The 20,193-nt window shown below is 46.3% G+C and overlaps 2 protein-coding genes across 5 annotated transcripts in view; both read right to left on the reverse strand.

The window, feature by feature from the left end:
* LOC125959804 (protein spire) overlaps positions 1-5,435 on the reverse strand; it is a 134,301-nt gene extending 128,866 nt beyond the window's left edge. For 2 of the 3 annotated variants that reach the window (XM_049692752.1, XM_049692750.1), the window contains exons 1-2: positions 5,297-5,424; positions 2,743-4,354 (exon numbers count right to left, since the gene is read on the reverse strand). In XM_049692752.1, the coding sequence (XP_049548709.1) occupies positions 2,743-3,364 (622 nt within the window). In that variant the 5' untranslated portion in view covers positions 3,365-4,354; positions 5,297-5,424. Of the gene's footprint in view, positions 1-2,742; positions 4,355-5,296 lie in introns of all 3 variants that reach the window. The other variant, XM_049692751.1, reaches the window with a different exon arrangement.
* Positions 5,436-10,306: 4,871 nt separating this feature from the next.
* The window catches only part of LOC125959802 (ERC protein 2-like), a 14,498-nt gene continuing 4,611 nt past the window's right edge, over positions 10,307-20,193 (reverse strand). The window contains exons 3-17 of one of the 2 annotated variants that reach the window (XM_049692746.1): positions 18,379-18,633; positions 18,190-18,294; positions 18,014-18,076; positions 17,160-17,234; positions 16,301-16,384; positions 16,077-16,208; positions 13,189-13,338; positions 12,984-13,100; positions 12,583-12,906; positions 12,176-12,504; positions 11,915-12,107; positions 11,700-11,831; positions 11,229-11,635; positions 10,900-10,990; positions 10,307-10,820 (exon numbers count right to left, since the gene is read on the reverse strand). In XM_049692746.1, the coding sequence (XP_049548703.1) occupies positions 10,713-10,820; positions 10,900-10,990; positions 11,229-11,635; positions 11,700-11,831; positions 11,915-12,107; positions 12,176-12,504; positions 12,583-12,906; positions 12,984-13,100; positions 13,189-13,338; positions 16,077-16,208; positions 16,301-16,384; positions 17,160-17,234; positions 18,014-18,076; positions 18,190-18,294; positions 18,379-18,633 (2,565 nt within the window). In that variant the 3' untranslated portion in view covers positions 10,307-10,712. The remainder of the gene's footprint in view (positions 10,821-10,899; positions 10,991-11,228; positions 11,636-11,699; positions 11,832-11,914; positions 12,108-12,175; positions 12,505-12,582; positions 12,907-12,983; positions 13,101-13,188; positions 13,339-16,076; positions 16,209-16,300; positions 16,385-17,159; positions 17,235-18,013; positions 18,077-18,189; positions 18,295-18,378; positions 18,634-20,193) is intronic. The other variant, XM_049692745.1, reaches the window with a different exon arrangement.

The raw sequence follows: 20,193 nt of genomic DNA on the forward strand, positions 1-20,193 counted from the left end.
CAACTCCGAATAATGATGCCGTATTCTGGAGCATCCTGAGTCTTGGATCTTGGATCTTACCTCAGGATCATACGAGAAGAAGGCCCAGTATTTGGTTAATGAATACCGTGAAGCTTTTGAAGGGGGTTTATGCTGAACGATGCTCGTCTGGCCAGAGGTCGTGCTTCTTGGGTTGAATGAAAGTGGAGTTGTTTTGGAACGCAACGCACAGAAACGGCTAGAACATCGGTAGCAGGTGACGGAACAGTAGATAAACATCACGAGCCCGGAAATGGTGTAGAGCGAGCTCACCAACCGTACGGTGGGCAAGACCTGTGAAGGCTGTTTATATGTTTTTTTTTCGCTCGGAATGCTTAAAGTTTCTCTTCTGGTAACACGTTCCTGGATGGATGTAAGCACGCATACTCATACCAGTGGAGAAGCATGTGGAGGACTTAATCTTGTGTAGAAGCTACTCAACTCTCAATTCAACTGCATTAGCCTCCATCGGATCGGACGCCATCTACACTATTTTCCAATTTTCCTCATTTCCCCCAGCACACAACTCGTTCGCGCTACGTGAATGAAAAGTCAGAACTTTAAACGCCCTAACGGTAACCGGTGGGCGTTTTTTCGGGGGCTTGAGGAAGCACCCAGAACACCATCTGCCATCTGGTGTACCAGCCAGGCAATCAATGACTTCATCAGCGCACGGTTTTCGTAACGCAACCTGATTACCTACAGCAGGTAGAGAGCCATGCGCATGGTTCAAGTTGGAATCAATTTCATCGGCAGACAAGGTGCCAAGGTGTAAGTGGTCACAATCAACACGATTCCAATTTAGCGGACGCGCCCAGGCCTACTACGGGCGCACCAGAAATCATCCGTTCGAGCCGGAGCCGGATGTCTACACTTTTCGAATTAGACGCACCACCGCCGTAAACCAAAAAATAATAGTTTAAAAAAAGCAGACTGGTGGCCAAGAAGGTGGTTAGGAATAGGGAACGGGAACGTTCTCGGTTGATCGGGCAACCATACGTAGGCGGCAATGCCGATGCCGATGCATTGTTGTCCGGGAGCAGGAAGAACGCGTTTCGGATGAAATTTAAGAAGAGAAAAAAAATGGCTTCGAATTGGTACAACCTAGGCCTGGGACTGGAGTTCTGGCGAGTGGGCGACATAAATGGCTCCGCTCGCAATGCTCGAGCACAATTGTTTTCGTGCGTCCGTATAATCACTCTTCATATAAATATTGATCGTGCACATGATGGGCAGGGTTTCGGAAGGTGGGTCGGGGATATATGGCAACGCCTAGCATTGCGCTCCTTCTATGGCCAACCACAGCCAACAGGAGTAGGAGATACGTCTTCTCCGAGGCGCTATTTTTGAGGCGCAATTCGTCCACGGCCGGCCAGATGTTATGGCGCTGCAAAGCGAACGTTTTTGGTCATTCTAAAGATCCGAAAGACGTTCTCTTCATACATTTGTGATTTTGTGGGGTGTATCGATGTCCCGGTGGGATTATGGCATCACTTGCCAACAATAGCTATTTGTGGCACCTCGGCCACGGGTTGGGGAAGTGATCGATTAGCTCATCCTCGATAGGCCAGGCCAGCACCTCGTGATCATCGTTTTGCACTTGACAGCGTTGGAATCCCGATCAGCTGACCAGTGCTGCTCTTCAGTTGCTGATAAGGGGCGTTAGGGATCATGCGCGTTGACGCTTGACACTTGAGGATGTTCCAGAAAGCACCACCAAAAACCCGGAAACTGAAAAGAACTTGCTGATGGTGTCACCAGCGCTTCAGTTGATTAAACGACGATTCCAGCAAAGCTGCATCTCTATCAGCCAGCAAGTTACAAGTACCGATGCCGCACTGAGGAGCACTGGACAGACTATGGCAACGGACTAATGCACGTGTATTGTGTAAACCGATACCACCAGGCCACAGTGACGATAATAAGTGGCTGTGGCTCACTGTAAGGGTGGATCATCCCTTCCACTCCACCCGAAGAATGTTAACGTGAAGCCTGCGCTGGTGGACTGACATCACAAAGCGCGTACAGCTGGGCAATTGAATTTACATTTCCTGTTTGTTTGTGGAAACATTGTTGTTGTATCGTGTATCCCCTTCTTCACTGTAATAGACTCCTTTGCTGGAGCATATTGAAGATGCATTGCAGCAGGTAACGCCTACTATAGTAAGGTACTTTTTTCAAGCGCATTCTGAGTGCACCTGAACGAGATCGCCGCGTATCGCCTGAACGTGCCGTCTAGAACTGCAAAGGAGGATCACACTAGGTGCATTATCATGGCGATGCACTTGATGGAATTATGTTCCTTCACTGCACAAAGCCACGATGCTACCAACAAAGGAGCTATTTTCAATATCGATTTTTTTACTTTTTCAACGATTCTCAAATATCTTTTAACAGCAATACACTATAATATGAACGTATCGAAACGAAGCGAACATACCATCGAAAGCTGTTCTCGAAAATATCTTTGAATGAAGTAGAATTTATGATCATCAAAGGAATGGAAATTGTTTAAACAGAAACGATCGATTTGGGAGAAACCATGGAACTTGACTTGCAAAAACCAAAAAAGGGTTTTGGGAGTTTTCCATGTGACTCATGCACCTGATCTACCTTCAAAGAAATGTAAATTTACACTTAACTACCCCGAAAAAAAACCCAAAAACACAAAGCAAGAATGGACTTGCCAGGGAATTGCTTAAGCACAACTAGCACACAACTTACCTGCTTTCGCCGTCACGAAGCAACTACCATCCTTCTGTATGTGCAGCTGCTTGGGGTGCAGCGGAAGGCGTAGGTCGCGCAAACTGCAGCCAGCCTCCTGTAGCCGCGCGTGGAACATCCGTGCCGCCTGGTATATCAGCGCCCATGCCTGATCCTCCGAGATCGGTGCATTGAACGTCTGGAGGATTTCTTCCAGCGAAACCGAACAATTCACTACGGCCGCCTTCCGGCTGACCACCACACCGGCGGCCCCATTCACACTGGCCACCATTTCCTTCCCACCGCCCGCATTGTACTTTGCGTACTTGACACTGGCGGGGGCATCTTCACTGCACTGGTCATCACTGTCACCGCCGGCATGGCCCCCGGAAGGGACCAGCTCCGTCGTCCGTCGTACTGTCGTCGACGCCGCGATCCGCTTTCCAGCACCGACGATGACGACACCACCGACGCCACTCTCACAATCACTGCTATCACCATCACCGCTGCCATCTTCGGTCAGTTTTTGACCACCGGCAAACCGCATCTTTGTCGCCATTGCGCACAGCAGCCCAGCCTGACCCACGCCGTCTGCCGGGGCCGGTGGACTGGCAGCGACGGGTGTTTCGGTTTCCGAAGCCATCGCCGGATCACCGGATGGCCGGATTACTTGGAACCGTTGTCCACGGCGCAGAGGCGCAATATGAAAAGGTCCTCCGGTCCTAGACTCGTCCCACAATTCGGATTGTTTGCCACAACGAGGGTGAAGATGGGTTGAAAGGACAAGATGAAGAGGGTCGCTCAAAACCAAGACACTCTCCTCGAGCGTTGTGTTGTTGTGCACGACGAAAGGACACCACGGTGGTATCCTGCCATTCGGTGATCATCGCTGATCATCATGATTTTCGATTACATCACCCACGCAAATCTATTTATCGATCTAATTTACACAAACACACACACTTACACGCACACACACGCACACGAAATCGCGCACAAGAACACTCGATTTTACTGCGATCGATCCACAAGTCACACCGTCAAAAAACGTAGTCGAACTGATCGTCGAATTTGAAGGCAGGCTTCCACAATTTCCACGTATCCTTACAAACCGATCGCGCCGAGGTCCACGGTTGCAGATGAGATAGACTCGAGATGCGTATCAAGGCAGGTCAGCGCACAGCGACAACACGCCAAACGACCATGAAGCAACGACGACGACGACGACGACTACGATGATGATGATAATCCTGATAAGAGCGTAAGTGCGTGTGCGTACCTTGGTGCGACACGGTTGCACTAAAAGCGACCAAGCGCCATGATGAGACACACGCTACGCGGGATAATGCACCACCAACCGGGGGTTTACTTCATATATTTACGCTGTGCGTCAACGAACCTCGCCGGATCGAGAAGATACGGAGAGCGAGATTTGCTGAAGCCAGGCACACAACACACACACAAACACACACACTGACGAAATGGGATCGTCGCTGAATACTATCACTTCCACTCTTGCTATCAATCAGCTTACACCATAAACTATCACTGTCACAGGATAATATTAGTACTCCTTTGCAACCAGTACACACCGACGACAGTTGCGATTGGCCTTTCGCAGAGAGAAATACTGCTTTTGGGGAACAACAATTAATTGGGGTTAGATTCGGTTAGATGATTAAACAAACGATGGAACACAAATTAAATGAGGACAAAATCCTGGGCGATGCACTATAAAGACGCAGAGGCGAGTAGTGCTCAGTGGCCATCAAGCACGATATGTCCATCGGCAACGATGCAGTGTATCGCTGTCAGCTTCTCCATACTGCGACTGCGGATCGATAAAACAGCTTCTCCTCTCGGGCAGCATCTATCCCGCGGAAGCATGCTGCCAAGAATGCATAGCGTCCAGTACAGCATCCATCACGAGCAGTGAACACCGAAAAAAAAAAGAACGCTCCGTCCTGGTTGTCCTGGGGTCCCCTTCTTCACCAACCGGCATCGAGCCCGAGGAAACACACAGGTTCGGCTTACCAGCGTCGCGAACAACGGCGGACTTTGGAAATTACCATGTACACCTTGGACCGGAATTGATAACGCCCCGGTGACGATAATAATGTCACCGCAAACAAGGCCGACCTTGCCGGTCGGAGGGAACGGAATTGAATTGAACACCCGCGGAAGGGCTAGGCAGCATCCACTGAAACGACCACTGTGTTTTCTCCAAGCAATCAATATTAGTGCTATGGTTTACACCCAAGCCACATCGATCGATAAACTATTCGGAGGAACGGAAACACTCGTAAGAAGCGCAAGATTTCCATCTGTTGGCACTCGAACGGGTTTGTTGAAAGTAAATTTTACTTTCCGGAATCCGGAATTCACTAATAGATTCGAAATTTGCTGCCACTAAGCAATCGATCACTACAACACTTCGGCATAATTGTGAACACACTGTCACCCGAGAACCATTCCGATCACGTTTTTCACTTCTATATATTTTGCAGTTAGTAGCATGCTCTTGTTGTTTGTTTTTGCACTCATTATCCCAGTTTTCCTAAAGCAACACACGTACCTTTAGAGGCGCTAAAGTGTAACTTTTCCCTTTTCAATTTTCCATATTAATTTACTCGGGTTCACACGACTCGGGCTAAACGATAAATCTCGTTGGAAACAACCAAACCAACGGAGACACGCACGCACGTCTTGCTCGGTCGACGAATGAATTTTGAATGGAGAAAAAGGTAAACTGAACGAATGCAACGATTCCTCGAGCGACCGCCATACCAGGTGTATAACTTTAAATCCGCTGTTTGCTTATAGATGAGTTTATCGTGCAAGTTGAACTGTTATCAACATATAATATTGTTTTTCGCATAGGCTCGACACCTGTTTACGTAAATCAGTGCAGATCATAAGTGGTTCCATGCAAAAACCTACGTTTTTCCTTGCATAATCATGTCTACTTTTGAGTCAGAAAAAGAGCATATGCGGGATTCTCTACTGTTTTGCTTCAATTTGAAAAATTCGGCTTCCGAATCTCATAAAATGCTTGTAGAGGGCCATAAAACAGATGGTCACAGTATACTATCGGAAACTTCATGCCGAGATTAGTGTAAAGACGGCAATTTGACTTGAGTGACAAAAAGCGTGAAATGGCCTCACAAAATGACGAAATCTTTTGACATGGCAAATTGCCCGAAAGCTAGCAAAAATGTATAGCTGGCGAGGGAAAATACTTCGAATAAGTTATTTTTTGGCTTAAATTTTTTGTTTTTTCGGTAAAACAAACAGCGGATTTAAGGTTTTCCATTTTCCGGCTTCGGGTTTTGTTCGGTTTGTGCTCGAATTTTTTGGGCAAACTTCGGCCAGCACTCGACTCGAGCAGTCTTAAATGACAAATTTGTTGGCTAATCTGAATCGAGTGGTTTTTCAAGTTCAACGGTAGAAAGAGAGAAGATGCGGTGTTTTGTCTCTTTCGTACTTACGCAAAATATGGGGCCCATATGATCGATCGAACAGTTTTGTTTGCGTGCTTTCTCGCCTACTCCGCCGTGCCGGTTCGCTTAGGCTATCTCTGTTTGGCGCAGTTTTAGAAAGAGAGGTTTAGAAAGAGAAATATTGGAAGTATTCGAGCAGAATGTCAACTGCTTCCAAACTCAGGTATAGGAACTTTAAATTTTAAATACCTGACACGGTGTCCATACCCAAAATTCAGGATAAAACACGATTTCGCTTGAATGTTCATAAGGTTACTCATAATCAATTTCCAGGTGACTTTTCTTAAGACCTTTATTATTATTATAATTTCTTAAGACCTTTATTAAGAGATCCTTTAATTTTATGTACATGAAACAAGTAGGTCTAAGAACCGGAGAATGAACCAACCGAACCAAAATGTTAGCATATGCGTACCGTACTAAACTTATAAATATTTTTTTTCTTTTGAATCTGCATCATACTGGGGTAGCTCAGCTTGTTTGAAGTTTGAACTGTTTCATTTCGATATAGCATGGATTGTTAATAGCATTTTGACTACTGGTGACCAATACTTCTTTGCTATTGTTCTGCACCCTACTGCTTCCCGATAATGTATTTTCGATAGACTCACCGGTTTTTCGTACTTCTCTTACTTTGTTCATGTTCGTGTCTAGTGCCTCTAATATGTGAGTCCTACATCCATCCTCCAAACTGATTCGCAACTGATTCATACCGTCGCCATTGTCGCCAGTAGTCCCATTACCAGCATCCATTTTAGGTTCTAGTTCTTGGTTTAGTCTCATTTGAACAGCGTCAGAAGCTTTGGTAACAGATAAGAAAATATTATGTGTGATGGGCATATTACTTTTATTCTGTAAGGATGCTCACATGAGAGGTCAAGAGATTTTGTAACATTCGCGTAGTCTTGAGCTGAGGAACTCATCTTCTCCAAAAGGAGCGAACTCGATCCGTTAGTTTTTGTATTTTCCGCATTTGTTGCTATATAAAGCTCATTCAGTCTCAAAAGGCGCTACAAACACGACAGAAGTTATAACTGACCATCAATCATGCTATCAAGTTACTTACTTCTAGCATCTCCTCGGGCACCATAGCATTGAATCTGAACCTTAGATCTTGAAATGTTGGTCGAGAAGATGGATCATCTGCCCAGCAATTCAGCATAATATCGTAAATATTTCGATTGGCGTATGCAGGTTTTTGCATCCTATAACTTTCTTTGAGCATTTGGTACAATTCAAGATTGATTTCCAAACCTGGATATGGAACATTTTTCAGGGAAAACAACTCCCACAATACTATACCGTACGCCCATACATCTGATTGAGTGTTGAATACATTATCTGCGATGCATTCCACCGCCAGCCATTTGAATGGTAGTATGGCTTCGCCCTTTTTCTTGTATACGTTTCGCCGAAATATAGCTCTGGCCAGCCCAAAATCCCAAATCTTTACGACATTTTCATCGCATAATAGAATGTTACGAGCTGCTAGATCACCGTGCATAACTTTCCGCGATGCCAAATATTCCATTGCACTTGCAACTTGTGCAGCCCAATAAATAAGATCTGTTGTATTTATCGACCGTAATGGACCTTCTAGATCATCCCTAGGATGACTAAATGGTTCTACAGGTTCGACTGAGTCGACTGACAAAGGATCTTGAGCTGAAAGATTCCAATTATTAGCGTCTTAAATCGAATGAAATTGGATAAATTAAAAAAAAAAACTCACTCTGAATAGATGTATTGTGGGATTCGTGGTCTTCTGTGTCTACATCTTCATTTTTTGAGGTATGCCAATGGCTAAGGTCGCGTGTTGTCGGTTTGGTGCAGCGTGGTTTATATTGTCCGTAGAAAAAGATAAGCTCACGTACTTCAAACCTTGAATTCGTTGTGATAACCATTAGCGTTCGAGTTATAAAGGTAATGAAAATGTAAAAACAATAAAAATGGTTTCAGGTTCATTGAATTATTAGCATAGAACTGTCGTTGTCTCTTCGTGTACTTTAATACCAGTGGCGGTAGCCTTCATTACTACACCGAAGGCCCCTATCCCTAGTTGAGTGAGAAGTTTTAGCCGCTCCTTTGTGAATTCGTACTTCGGGTTGTACGGTAGAAGGTCGGTTTGTTCATTGAGAGCTATGTCTGGGTTAAAGCATCCCACATTGCTGTCTCCTAAATTTTGTAAACCAACAGTCTGCTTCATCTTCTTGTATAAGAAGAGCGAGGTCAACACGAAAGCTGTTAGCAGAAGTAGTAGAAGCGTCACGGTGCCATATAATATCAGCAGGTTCAACGTGCTATCTAAAATGAAATGTGAAGTGCTGCAAACTTTTAACTTACTACAACGACGGTTCACTTACTTCGAACGGTAACGTCCCTGGTTATCGAAATATTTCCTCTCTTATTTTCTGCAATGCATTGATATAGCCCAGAGTGCATTGGATTCGCATAATCGATTGTGATTGAAGTTAAAGTGCTTGGATTGCTCATATTGTATGCAAAAGGCTCTCCATCTTTGAACCATCTTATTTTAGATTCAGGTGCTCCAAGAACATCGCACTCGAGGTTAATGGGTGTCATTGCGTCAACGATTAGAGTCTGATTAATATCTCCTGAACGCAAATGGGGACCGATTGGTTCTTTCACAATATGTTTTTATGTTGAATTTTTAATCGTTTAACCTATGAGAAATGGTGTTATGCCTCTGGTATTTGGTTATTTTGCTGCACGTTCGTTACTTACGGCAACTAATAATTCGTACGCCACGGCAACTAATCCATATACAAATTTTAGCTCGCGTAACGCTGGCGTGTAACGCGGCATTGCGGCCATACGGGCCATCGCACGATGCTTCTGAGGACTGATTATGATGCGTCTGATGACGTTATGATGTCAATGAGAAGAGTTCCTGCAGTCCGATCGAGCGGTAGATCCGAACGCCATGCTGGGAGCAGAACGCTCCTATGGCATTGACGCTCTAGACAGCATGCTGGATAACGTGCAGTGGTTGAATGCTGACCAGCGTGCTGTTTATGACCAGCTCACACAAGCGGTCGATCAAAGTGCTGGCTCGGAGCAGACAGACGAGCGTGCAACTGAGGAACAGCTCTACTTCCTCGACGGACCCGGCGGCACGGGGAAGTCGTTCCTGGTGGAAACCATCCTGGCCTACACCCGACGCCAATCCAAGGTTGCCCTTGCCGCAGCCTCCAGTGGCATTGCTGCGCTGCTTCTCACCGGAGGGAAGACAGTGCATTCGACCTTCAAGCTGCCGCTCATACTAGACGAGAACTCCGTATGCATGAGCAGTCGGTTTGCGTTGGAAGCCGTGGACCGTACGATGCAGGACATCGTCGGCGTACATCGTCCATTTGGCAGGAAGCTGGTGCTGCTGTGTGGCGATTTTCGTCAAATGTTGCCAAAGAGGGACGGATGCGCAAGGTTGACAATGACGGTTCACAAGGCACAAGGTCAATCCCTCCATCACCTTGGACTGTACCTGCCAACCAAGGTGTTTGCACACGGCCACTTTTATGATGCCCTATCGCGAGTAACTTCGCGACCTAACATAACGGTGTTGATCTTGGATCCTAAACGGGAGGACGCAGACGGTGTTGCTGCCAAGAACGTCGTCTGCCAGGAAGTTGGGGATTGAGGTGCCCTGGATTCCTGCAAGGCAACGTACGTAGGACTACAATCCACGCCAGTATCTTATGTTCATGCTTGACAGGAAGATTGCCGCGGTGAAAACCACAAGGCAAAACATCCCAACCGGGGGAGTGTAGTCACCGTTTGTGTAGGGCCTAGAGTTAGGGCTAGAGTATTCGCCCAAACCGGGGTACAGCTCGATTCCTGCCTTCTTCGATTCGTCACGGATCGGAAGGTGCCACCAGGAAATCGTACCGTGGTGGTTTTAGTGAGTAAGCCCTTAGAGTAGCAAGTGACCTCACACTGTTCTCCAAAGCTTCGGCGGAGGAGTTCGTCTGGTCGACCCGATCGCCTAAGCGGACGCGAAAACTTTAGTTTTAAGGAGTTACTTATAAACAGCGTGTTACCCTGACTGAAGAAAATACCCGTCCTATTAATTTAAACATACCGTTTTCATTTATCCTTTTACTCGAATAAATAAGGCTCCGCCCGTTATTTATCAAAGAATAAAAAAACCATCATTTTTCACTGTACCTCAAAGTATTTCCATTGTTCACTATGATAAAAACTCATATACAATAAACGAGAAAAGAGTCATGCTGCGTAGCCCTGTAACCGGGCCGCTTAGCTAGTAATTCAAAATGTACTTCTGCTGGTTCGTGATATATTAAAAGTGCACATTTGCAATCCATCGAATTGTTCTTTATTCATATACAAAAACTGGAATAGCATTGACACAATTATCGAACAATACTTACAACGCATAACTCGTATTTTATCTATCATCATCAAAAGATTGAGAAATGCTGAATAGGACCCGTACTACCGTCTCGTCGTTGGTCATGGCTCTGTAGTCGGAAATGCCTCCTTGATACCCTGGTGCCAAAATTTCCTGATTTGCTGCAGCTGGCTGCTAGTGAATTCCACCTTCTGCAGCAACTCGTTCGACTAATAATCGCAGCGGAAAAAAACAGAACAAAAAATGGCTAGAACATTTATCATAATTGACCACAAACCCTTATCATACCTCGTTGCAATTTGGATCACTACTGGAGCGCGCTAGTTTGTATGCTTCCGGTGGATAAAACGTTTGGTGAAGTGGCGTCAGGGTTATACCTCTAAAAGAGAATGAAAGTTATTGTTTTCTGAAAAAAAACGGCCTCGATGCTGCGATACGTGAGCCCTTATTTACAAAAATACTCGAAAAAATATTTTGTTCGCTATCCAGCGCGTTCGATTAGGGGTCAATCGCGACAAAATACAATGTTAGCCTTTATTAAGAGCAAACTGGTAGCGGCAACAGCTGAGCGGTCTCAACACTCTTGGCATGCACTTCCGCTGTGGGACGGTATTCACCTTCGATTGTCGTCGTAAGGCGAATGCTGACGGGAAGGTGGTACATGTTGCTGTAGGTGCTGCTGCTGTTGTTGCATTTTCCGACTAAGCAGTGTGTTGTCACGATAGTAACCATGCAGCTTGCTGACCAGCTTCGTTCGATCCTGCTCGAGCATTTCGGTGCGTTTCTTCAGTCTCAGTATCTCCTGGTTGTAGTAAGCCTCTCTTTCCTTCCATTCGGCCACGCTCTTGCGGGTAAGATCCTTCGTGTTGAGCGTTTGTTGCTTGAACTCCATCAACTTGGCTGAAACTTCTCGCACCTGATCCAACTCGGCCTGCGCATGATGATATTGTTTGCTCAGACCTTCACTGAAGCTTTGTACTTGCTGCAAACTAGAGTTCAGCTTTCGGTTCGTCTCTTCCAATTCCTGGCACAACAAATAAATAAAAATCTTTAATACGGTTTGTGGGCAAGTACATTACTAGACATACCAATAAGCGCGTCGACTTGATTGCTAGCTCATCCTGATTCGACTTTACCACCTCGCAAAGGGCACTTTCCTTACCCTCGAACGTGGCTAACCGTTCTCGTAGACCATGCAACTCAGTCCTTAGCTCATCGCGCTAATATAAAGGGTGCAAGGAAAATAAATTAAAATCATTTGCAACCGCCTAAAATTTAAATTGGCACCCTGCACTGCACAAACCTCATTGGTAACTTGTTCACAACGTTGCCTTAAATCGTCCACTTCCGCTCGCAAGCGACCGATCTGCGTTTCATACTGCTGTAGCTGATTCTTTTGATCCATCGAACACCGACGCACATTACTCAGCTCCTCCATGCACCGTTTCTCACACATCAGCGCATCCTTTTGGGCTTTTTCGAGTGAATCCACTGCACTACAATTTAATGGATCGCGTAAAACTTACAATCAAATTGAATGCAATTAATTAGAGGATCTTGTTACCTTGCTTGTTTACGCTCAACCTCCGCTAGCTGCTCCTGCTTCGAGGCTAGCTTCCGATTTACATCGCGCAAGTTATGTTGCAACCGATCGAGCAGCTCACTCTTTGCGTACATCGACTGCTCCAGTATGCTGTTGCGTCCCTTCAGTTCGCTCAGCTGCTCTATCAATTTGGTCGTCTGTTCTGTAATTAAAACACGGTGCTCCACGTATTCGGTCTCTCGCTTCTTCCAATCCTCGCAGCGCTGCATTAGTTCCTCCTGTGCTCGAATAGCTTCCCTTGTTTTCTGATCCAGTTGCTTCTGAAGCGAGTGCGACAATGGTGTCTTAGCCTACCCAGTACGGAAGAGGAAACAAATGCAAATCAATCAATGTGCACATTCCGTAAACGCCGGTAAACGGTAACATACCCTTTCACGAGAACTCGTACCATTGTTGAAACCACATTTACACATTCTCCGGTGCGTGCTGAGCTCAGTAGCCACTCGATCCTTTTCCGTTCTTAAACTTCCAATTTTGTTCTCCTGTCCGGTACAGCGCGCCCTTAGTTCGTCCAACTCCTGCTTCATGATGGACAGCTGATGCTCGGAGCTGCCCAACTGTTGCTCCAGCTGGACGATACTATCCTGGTACGATTGTATTGTCTTTTCCAGTACCTTATTGTGCTCTCCAAGTTCCACGATTGTCGCTTGCAGCGTCGCCAGCTCCTCGACCGTTTGCTCATGCTGTTTACTCTATAATTTGTTATAATAAGTCATGAAAACCGGCCACCTAAGGCATGTGCACGCAAGCTGTCGAAAGCGTTCTTTACCGAGTCCATCGAATTGGCCAATTGGTTGCTCAGATGCTCTATCTCACGTCGGAGCTCCTTCAGTTCGTTGGAATGCTTGGTGCGTTGCTGACATAGCTCCACTTCGTGTATTCGCTCCTGTCGAAGGAGCAAGCGAAAGACAGAAAGGATATCGTTTCATACATTCTGGGTTAGAACCTTCCATTAAAACACATTCTTATGTTACCATTTCCGCACACTTTTCCCGGAAGAAGCTCAGTTGGCCTAGATCTTGCTGCCTCGAAACGATCTCACTCCGGACGCCGTTCAGCTGCTCTTGCATCTGTTGGACATCATTTTTTAGCAGCGAAAAATAGCGGCTCCGTTGTTTGGTTAGCTAAAAGCAGGGAAATCAGCCATCAGTTGCAAATTATCTTCTCTGTTTACGCCGCAATTAACGCTGAAGGTCATTGATTGTTGCTAATGAGACAAAACTACTAATCTAGATGCTAAAACAATGCAGCAAACCCACTCGTATGAATCTGGATATAATAACCATTTGCCTTCGCATTTATGCCACACAATAAATCGATCAGCGGGGCCACGCCATCACCTCACAGTCAGCACAGTGCCAAACACAGTGCCCCACGATCCAAGCCAACCCCCCACCTTCTCCTTCACCATACGACACAACAAATCGAAGTGTAAATGACCTAAAAACAGAGGAAAACGACTGCGAAATCCATTTCCTATTTCCAGGCACACCACACCTGGCCACAGCTGGCCTGGTCGTTAATGTAGACCTTACGGTCGGGGATAATTTACTTCGGAAAACCTCACTAGTCCTCTTGCTCCTCTTGCTCCTGGAGGAACAAGAAGCGATAATCCTTTGGCCTGCACACATAGACACAATACTGCTACTGTTGGTGCCTTCTACACTTATCAGTCATCGGCAGGGAAGCGCGTACATTTAACACAACACAACATTAAACAAACTGGAATTGGTACGGAAGGACGAATGGCACGAACCGCACGCCGAATGTGATTACAATCTGTTGGCTGATTGGTTGTGTCCCTTTTAGCAAATTCCCACGATTCCGCAAAACAGCTAGACCTAGTCGTTACGATGGGCTTGTTGCCTGTCTGCCCCTTGTCTGACCATCATCACAACTTTGCATTACCGTCAGGGTAACTATGTATTCACTAGCGGGAAGCGATTCAAATCCGAGCACCCGAATGCTTACTAAAAGTAGTCAAAACTAGAGGAACTTTCGAACTATGTAAAGGGATATAAAAGAGTCCCACGAAGGCTGTAACCACCTACTGCTATGCACCGATGTCAAACAGGGACTAAGGCTCCATCCACTATTTCCGATCCGTTGTGCTCGCCTTCGTCAACAAAGTTGTTGGGGCTTTCGAACGACTGACTCTTCGCTACTAGTTTAATACGAGTCTCTGCCATCCACGAGGCCGAAGAACCACGTTCTTTGTAGTGCTTCGTCCATTCGTTCGTTCGTACTCCACCTACCACTACGCGATTCGTCAACGTAACACCGACACGAACAACGAGATACACACAGGACAGCAACACCAGCCCCATGCTAGGCATTCCCCGATAAATCTAATCCCAATCACGCCGGCAACCACTGGCCCCATCCCCAACAGACATGCTCTCCGGTGGTAGTGCAGCAGCTCCCTCAGTGGTCGAGGACATTGCACTCCTCCTGCAACCGCATTCCGGTGGACCGCTGCGTGCAGCGTTTGACCTCAAAACCAATGCCAAAACCAATGTGCACACGACGCCGATCGGTAGTCGGTCACGTGTGCACCACAGCAACCCACGTGGCGCTGGCTTGCTTTTCCCTTCCAGGGTCCCCGGTGTGGGTCCCTTGGAGGGACAAAATCGTGCAAACTTCTTGGTAACAAATTATTAAAGGAAAAGTTTTTCCATTTCAATCCATCCACTTGATGTCTGTGGGCTGAGGGTAGGAAGGCATTCCTACGGTGCAGCTGGAGCGAAGCTGGAGATAGTGCTGTCTAATCCCAGATTGTAAAGTTTCATTAACGTAACAGAGTTTATAAACATTTTCGACTGTTCACTTCACAGTAACGTAGACGAAGAATCCACACCCGAATTGAACTCCACGGATACACTCGTTTCCGAGGAATATGGAGCCTGCCTCATGGAAAGTGTGCGTGTGTCGGTTGGCAAAGAAATTATAATTCATTTACCACCTTCAATTCTGAAGGCGCGAGCAAAGCGTTGCCATCCAATGGCACAGACTGGAGGGAAGATTGAAACTCCAACACCGGCCCTCCATATTCCCACGAAGGGCGCCCGTTCGACTATTGCTTGGCACTGCCCTGCACGCGAACGCTAAATAGGAAGTCCAATTCTCACCCTCTCACCTCTCTCCTTGGTGCGCTAGTGCAAAAGCGAGCTACGATTAATATCTGATTATCCTTTGACATGAAACGTGCTGCGGGAACATCGGCAAGAAGTTGTTCTGCAGAGCACCATGTCGGTCTCCTTCACTCCCGTTGTTTAGGGACACAACAATTCACGCGGAAGGAGAAAGTTACTTCATCACTCGCTTGAACACCTTCTCCGGAGTTCCGGTGTGAATTGAGCGTTCCGGAGTGGTTCACGCTACGCGACGCAACAAGCGATAAACTTGCAACACCAGTACCCCCTTTACCAGCTTACACGCACACGGCGGCACGGTTCAAGGCACAGTCCGTATCGGAATGCTTGTGTCGCATCCAGCACTAACCAATCGAACAAGAAGGAAGAACTGGAACTGTTTGCTTGCCTAACTGCTCCAACTGACATGGATTTCTCAATCAAACCCCCAACAAAACCTCGGCACTAACCACGCTGATACCGCAGTAGCTATAACGCCATTTGCGGTAAGCTACCGTACCAAACCTGACGCGTTGACACAATCGACAACGCCATGATTAATGGCGTGTGGTGGCGTCCTCCTTTCATCCTTCGCGAAAGGATGGTGAATTGATATTGCGACGCTATGCGCTACACCAATTGATGATCGTAAAATGTGATGAGCAAATCAAACACGGTGACACAATTCGTTCAATTCGTAAAAACCATAACTACTCCGCCATTTCACTAACCTCTTGGCGCATGTTAATGGTGTCGCTCAGCTCCCGCAGTTCCCCCAGTTCGCGGCTCATCTCGGCCAGCTGGCATCGAAGCTGCAGATTGGAGTCCCGGTATCGGTCTAGCTCGTTATCCTTGGCAATGTTCTGGTTTAAAAATAACGAAGAAAAGCAAGAGGCTTTAGGCGTTCCATTCCTACCGTCCATGTTTGAGATAACGCTATCACTCCACTACGTACCTCCTTGAACGCATCATTCAGCTGCTCACTAAGTAGAAGCGCCTCGAGCTGTAAGTTCTCCACGACCTCGTGCAACGTATTGACCTACGTGGGTATTTGAATAAACGGCCACGATATTAAAACTGTCCTTCGTTAAACCTGGGTCATGCACATACCAAGGCGGAGGAGAGGCGTGCTTCGGGAGGTAAATTATGGTTAGATTAAAGAGAGAGAGAAAAAAACATCCACACGAAACCACACTTCAGTAACATAACATCGAACATAATAATAATAATTTATTATTGCCGAATAAAGAAATATTTAACGAATAACGCGACGTCTGGATCTTGATTACAACATGATGCTTAAACATAGATAAACTGGTCACAAGTATAATCTGGTTAGCAGCATCTCGTAGACTGCTAACCAATATTGCATTGCTTCGCAATATACAGCATTCTTTTGGGACAAGGCAAGGCAAAAATGGCAGGTAGATCGATTAGTTAAACCGCCAACGGTACGGCTTTTGGCACATTCGGAAAACGGCGGGGACTTACGAATCAAACCCACTGAACAGTGCACGGCCAATGGCGGACCAGTAGTCCGTACCGTTGGTGTTAGTACTAGTGTTACTGGCTCCCACGGTTGAGACCGGGGTGGAAGGAGGTGAAGAAAGGGAGATAGTAGTGGTCATGCCAGTGTTAGTAGAGGTAATGGCAGTCGGTAGAGTTTCCTGTAGCCGCTGTTGTTGATCATTCTGTTGTTGAGAAGAAACACTATCGCTAACACAGTCGCTGGCACTACCGCCCTGACCGTTCAGCGCCACAGTAGGGTTCCGAACCGGCGGTTGACTGTACCGTAGACCGGAAAATAAACTCACGGATGAGCTGCCGTTGCGTTTCGTTTCTTCCAGAGCAACGCGCAGATTGGAGATCGTGACGAGCTGGTTTTTGCACTGTTATTTTGGGTAAAAATAATAAGAGTAGAAAAAAATAATGTAACGACGATTCATCTATAAGATCCGTTAACTAAATCATAGCTTATCAATGAACATTAAATAATGCCCGAGTGTGATTATTTGAATGGGTGATTGAAACCAATTAATCATAAGATTTAATTTATCGTATTGATTAGTGGATGAGCACAGAAATCGGATGATCTGGTGATTTGTTCTAATCACTTTTGCTGCACAGATATAAAAAGCATGAATTTCAAAATTACAACTCGGTGAGTGAATCTGGAGCTCAAATCTCATTAAAATCGCGACCAAAATGGGACGCAACCGTAACCAATTCCAAAATATAGTTTCAAAATCACTTGAATTCACTAAATTGGAGAAGAAATTTTGAAAAGGTATCACTCTCAAATAGAAAAACAAACATCACCAGAAACACCAATAAGCCAAGTAAACGGTAGGTTGAGAAAGTAAATAGCCATTCCCTTGCTGCCGGCTGTCGCTATAATAACTATCTCATCCCATCCCCCCTCCAAAGCCCCAACAAACATCGCTGACGAATACACTGTCGCTTCAAACAAATCCGCTGCGCAAATCAAACCCGTGTGTCTCACGAGACACACGCCGCGGACCGACGGACGGGCGCGTCTGGCGCAGCATCTCACTCTTCGGCGATGCGCCAAAAAGCGGACCACCGAGACGCACACACACGACATCGCGAATATGAAACGTACGACAAACGATTTAAATGAATAAGAACCCGTCGCTGCGGTACGCACCTCATCCTCGATGGCGACCTTCTCCTCGCTGGTTTTCTGCAAATTATCCCGATACTGGTGCAGCTGTGGGGCGATGACGTTGGTGAATGGGATCGAAAAAGACGAAGCAAGGATAAATTAAGCCAAATTCGATCGTAATTCTTGTTCTCCGTCATCGTAAATTACACGCCGCTTACCGTTTCCTTGAGATCTTCCGCCTGTTGCTGCAGCTTGGTGTTTTCCGATTTCAACATCATAATGATCCGACCCTGATCGTCTACCATTTGCTCGAGATCGAAGATCTGTGTTGAAGTTGAACATCAAATAGTAAAAAAGTGGTAAAAAGAAGTCGCTCTTGGAGTTCGTTTAAACCTTGCGCTACTTACCTTGGTCTCAAGGGCCTCCCTTTGACTATCGAAAGTCGTCTGCTTCGCCCGCAAATACTTCAACTGTCTTTCAGTGCTGGCTAGCTGCTCTTGTGACCGCTCCAGCTCGGCTTTCCGATCACACAACACCCGCTCCTTGGTATCGATCTCTTTCTTCAAATCTTCCAGCAATCCCTGCAGCGCACAACCGTCGTCTAGTCCGAGGGAGAACGAACTCAACGATTCACTCGCACTGGTGCCGATTTCCTTGCCCAACTGAAACACGGTCATGATGGTTTCCAGTAGTTTAATATATAACGAATATCTACTATCACTAACTAATAAAGTTCTTTAACACTAATCACAAACAGAACGATCAAATCATGTGACCATAGAACCATTTCCACAAGAAACCCCTTTCCGTAAACGCACTAAACATTCAACACACGGTTGAGATCCACCCGTCGCGAGATCCACGCACAGACTAAGCGCACACCGGTAGTATCCCAGCTCATCCGGAGCATCCACGAAATGTAGCTTGAAGTGCATCACGGTCGCGGTTCACTATTTCTCCTTCGCTTTCGTCGTTTAAGGTAAACCGAAAAGTAACTCAGCCAGCACCGGGCTAGAAGTGCAAATGAATCCCATACCGTATCTACTCTGTTCACTGAATGGTCAGGAAGGATGTCCCAAAAGTGCCAGAACAGGGAAAACATTCAACAAATAGGAATCCCTCCCGAGCGACGCCACAATCTCTATAGACACTTTGGCAGCTCCGCGGTAACCGGTCGAGAGCGTGTTCTGAACTATTTTTGTACGAGCAGTCGTAGCAGTATAGCGCTCGTACACGCTCGCCGTCCCTAAGGAGTGCCGGAACCATGAAGGCACACCAACCATCATCGCAACGCTCTCTTTTCTCCCGGCTGCAGCTGCACCATAAATCCCCATCAGAACGTGTCGCTCAATGCTGGCCTAGTAGCTGACGGCCGCGCCCGAAAACGTAGGTGTTGATCGCGACCATCATCATCATGTGCTCGCGTGACAATCGTTGGATGTTCATTGGAAAAGATTCTATGTTGCTGTTTGTGCCAGTGGTTCGGTCGGTCAAACATAGTTCAAAAGCATCATTGGGCACACTCTTTGCTCTAATGCTACCGGCGGCTCTAGCAACCCACAGCATATAAAATCCCGCCCGCCACTTCATAGAATTTGGTTCGATGGATGCGCCCAACCTGGAACACACCCCCGCTCGTGGGAGGTGAGATGGAGAGTGGATTTAAGTGGATTGTTCTTAAAATAGTTTAAAACAGTCTCATACCAGCTACGAGGGCCAGCTCCCTTTCCCAAATGCGTGTGCGGCACGTGAAATTGACTCTCGATCATCAATCCCTCTCCGCAGTAGCTAGTACCGAAAGAGGCGTAGGACTTCACCTTCGTTCACGCGCGTTTTACTAGCGGTTGGTTGCTTCAAATTAAAGATCATCAACTCGATCCCGTAGCCTTGATCGTATGCGAATTGTACCGCCTACGATGAGTCACCGATAGATTGTTTGGTTTAGCGGCAAGACTTTAGCGATTAGTGAAGCACATGGATCGTTCCCTGTTGAAAGCTGTGCTAATGATCGTTGGCAGACGATCACTAGCTACGTCTACACACGGGGTTGAGTATTGGCATGAAGCTAGGTTTGCAAGCACCGTTTCAGCGTAAACAGAACAGAGAACAGGAATTTTAAATATTCCACATCTTAATTAAATAAGAAAATTATTCCTTTTTTAACATATATAATGACGGGCGAGCCGTATGTTTAATTTATTCCTTATTAAGCTTTCGAATTC

The sequence above is a fragment of the Anopheles darlingi genome, chromosome 2 (assembly GCF_943734745.1).
Source record: "Anopheles darlingi chromosome 2, idAnoDarlMG_H_01, whole genome shotgun sequence".
NCBI lineage: Eukaryota > Metazoa > Arthropoda > Insecta > Diptera > Culicidae > Anopheles > Anopheles darlingi.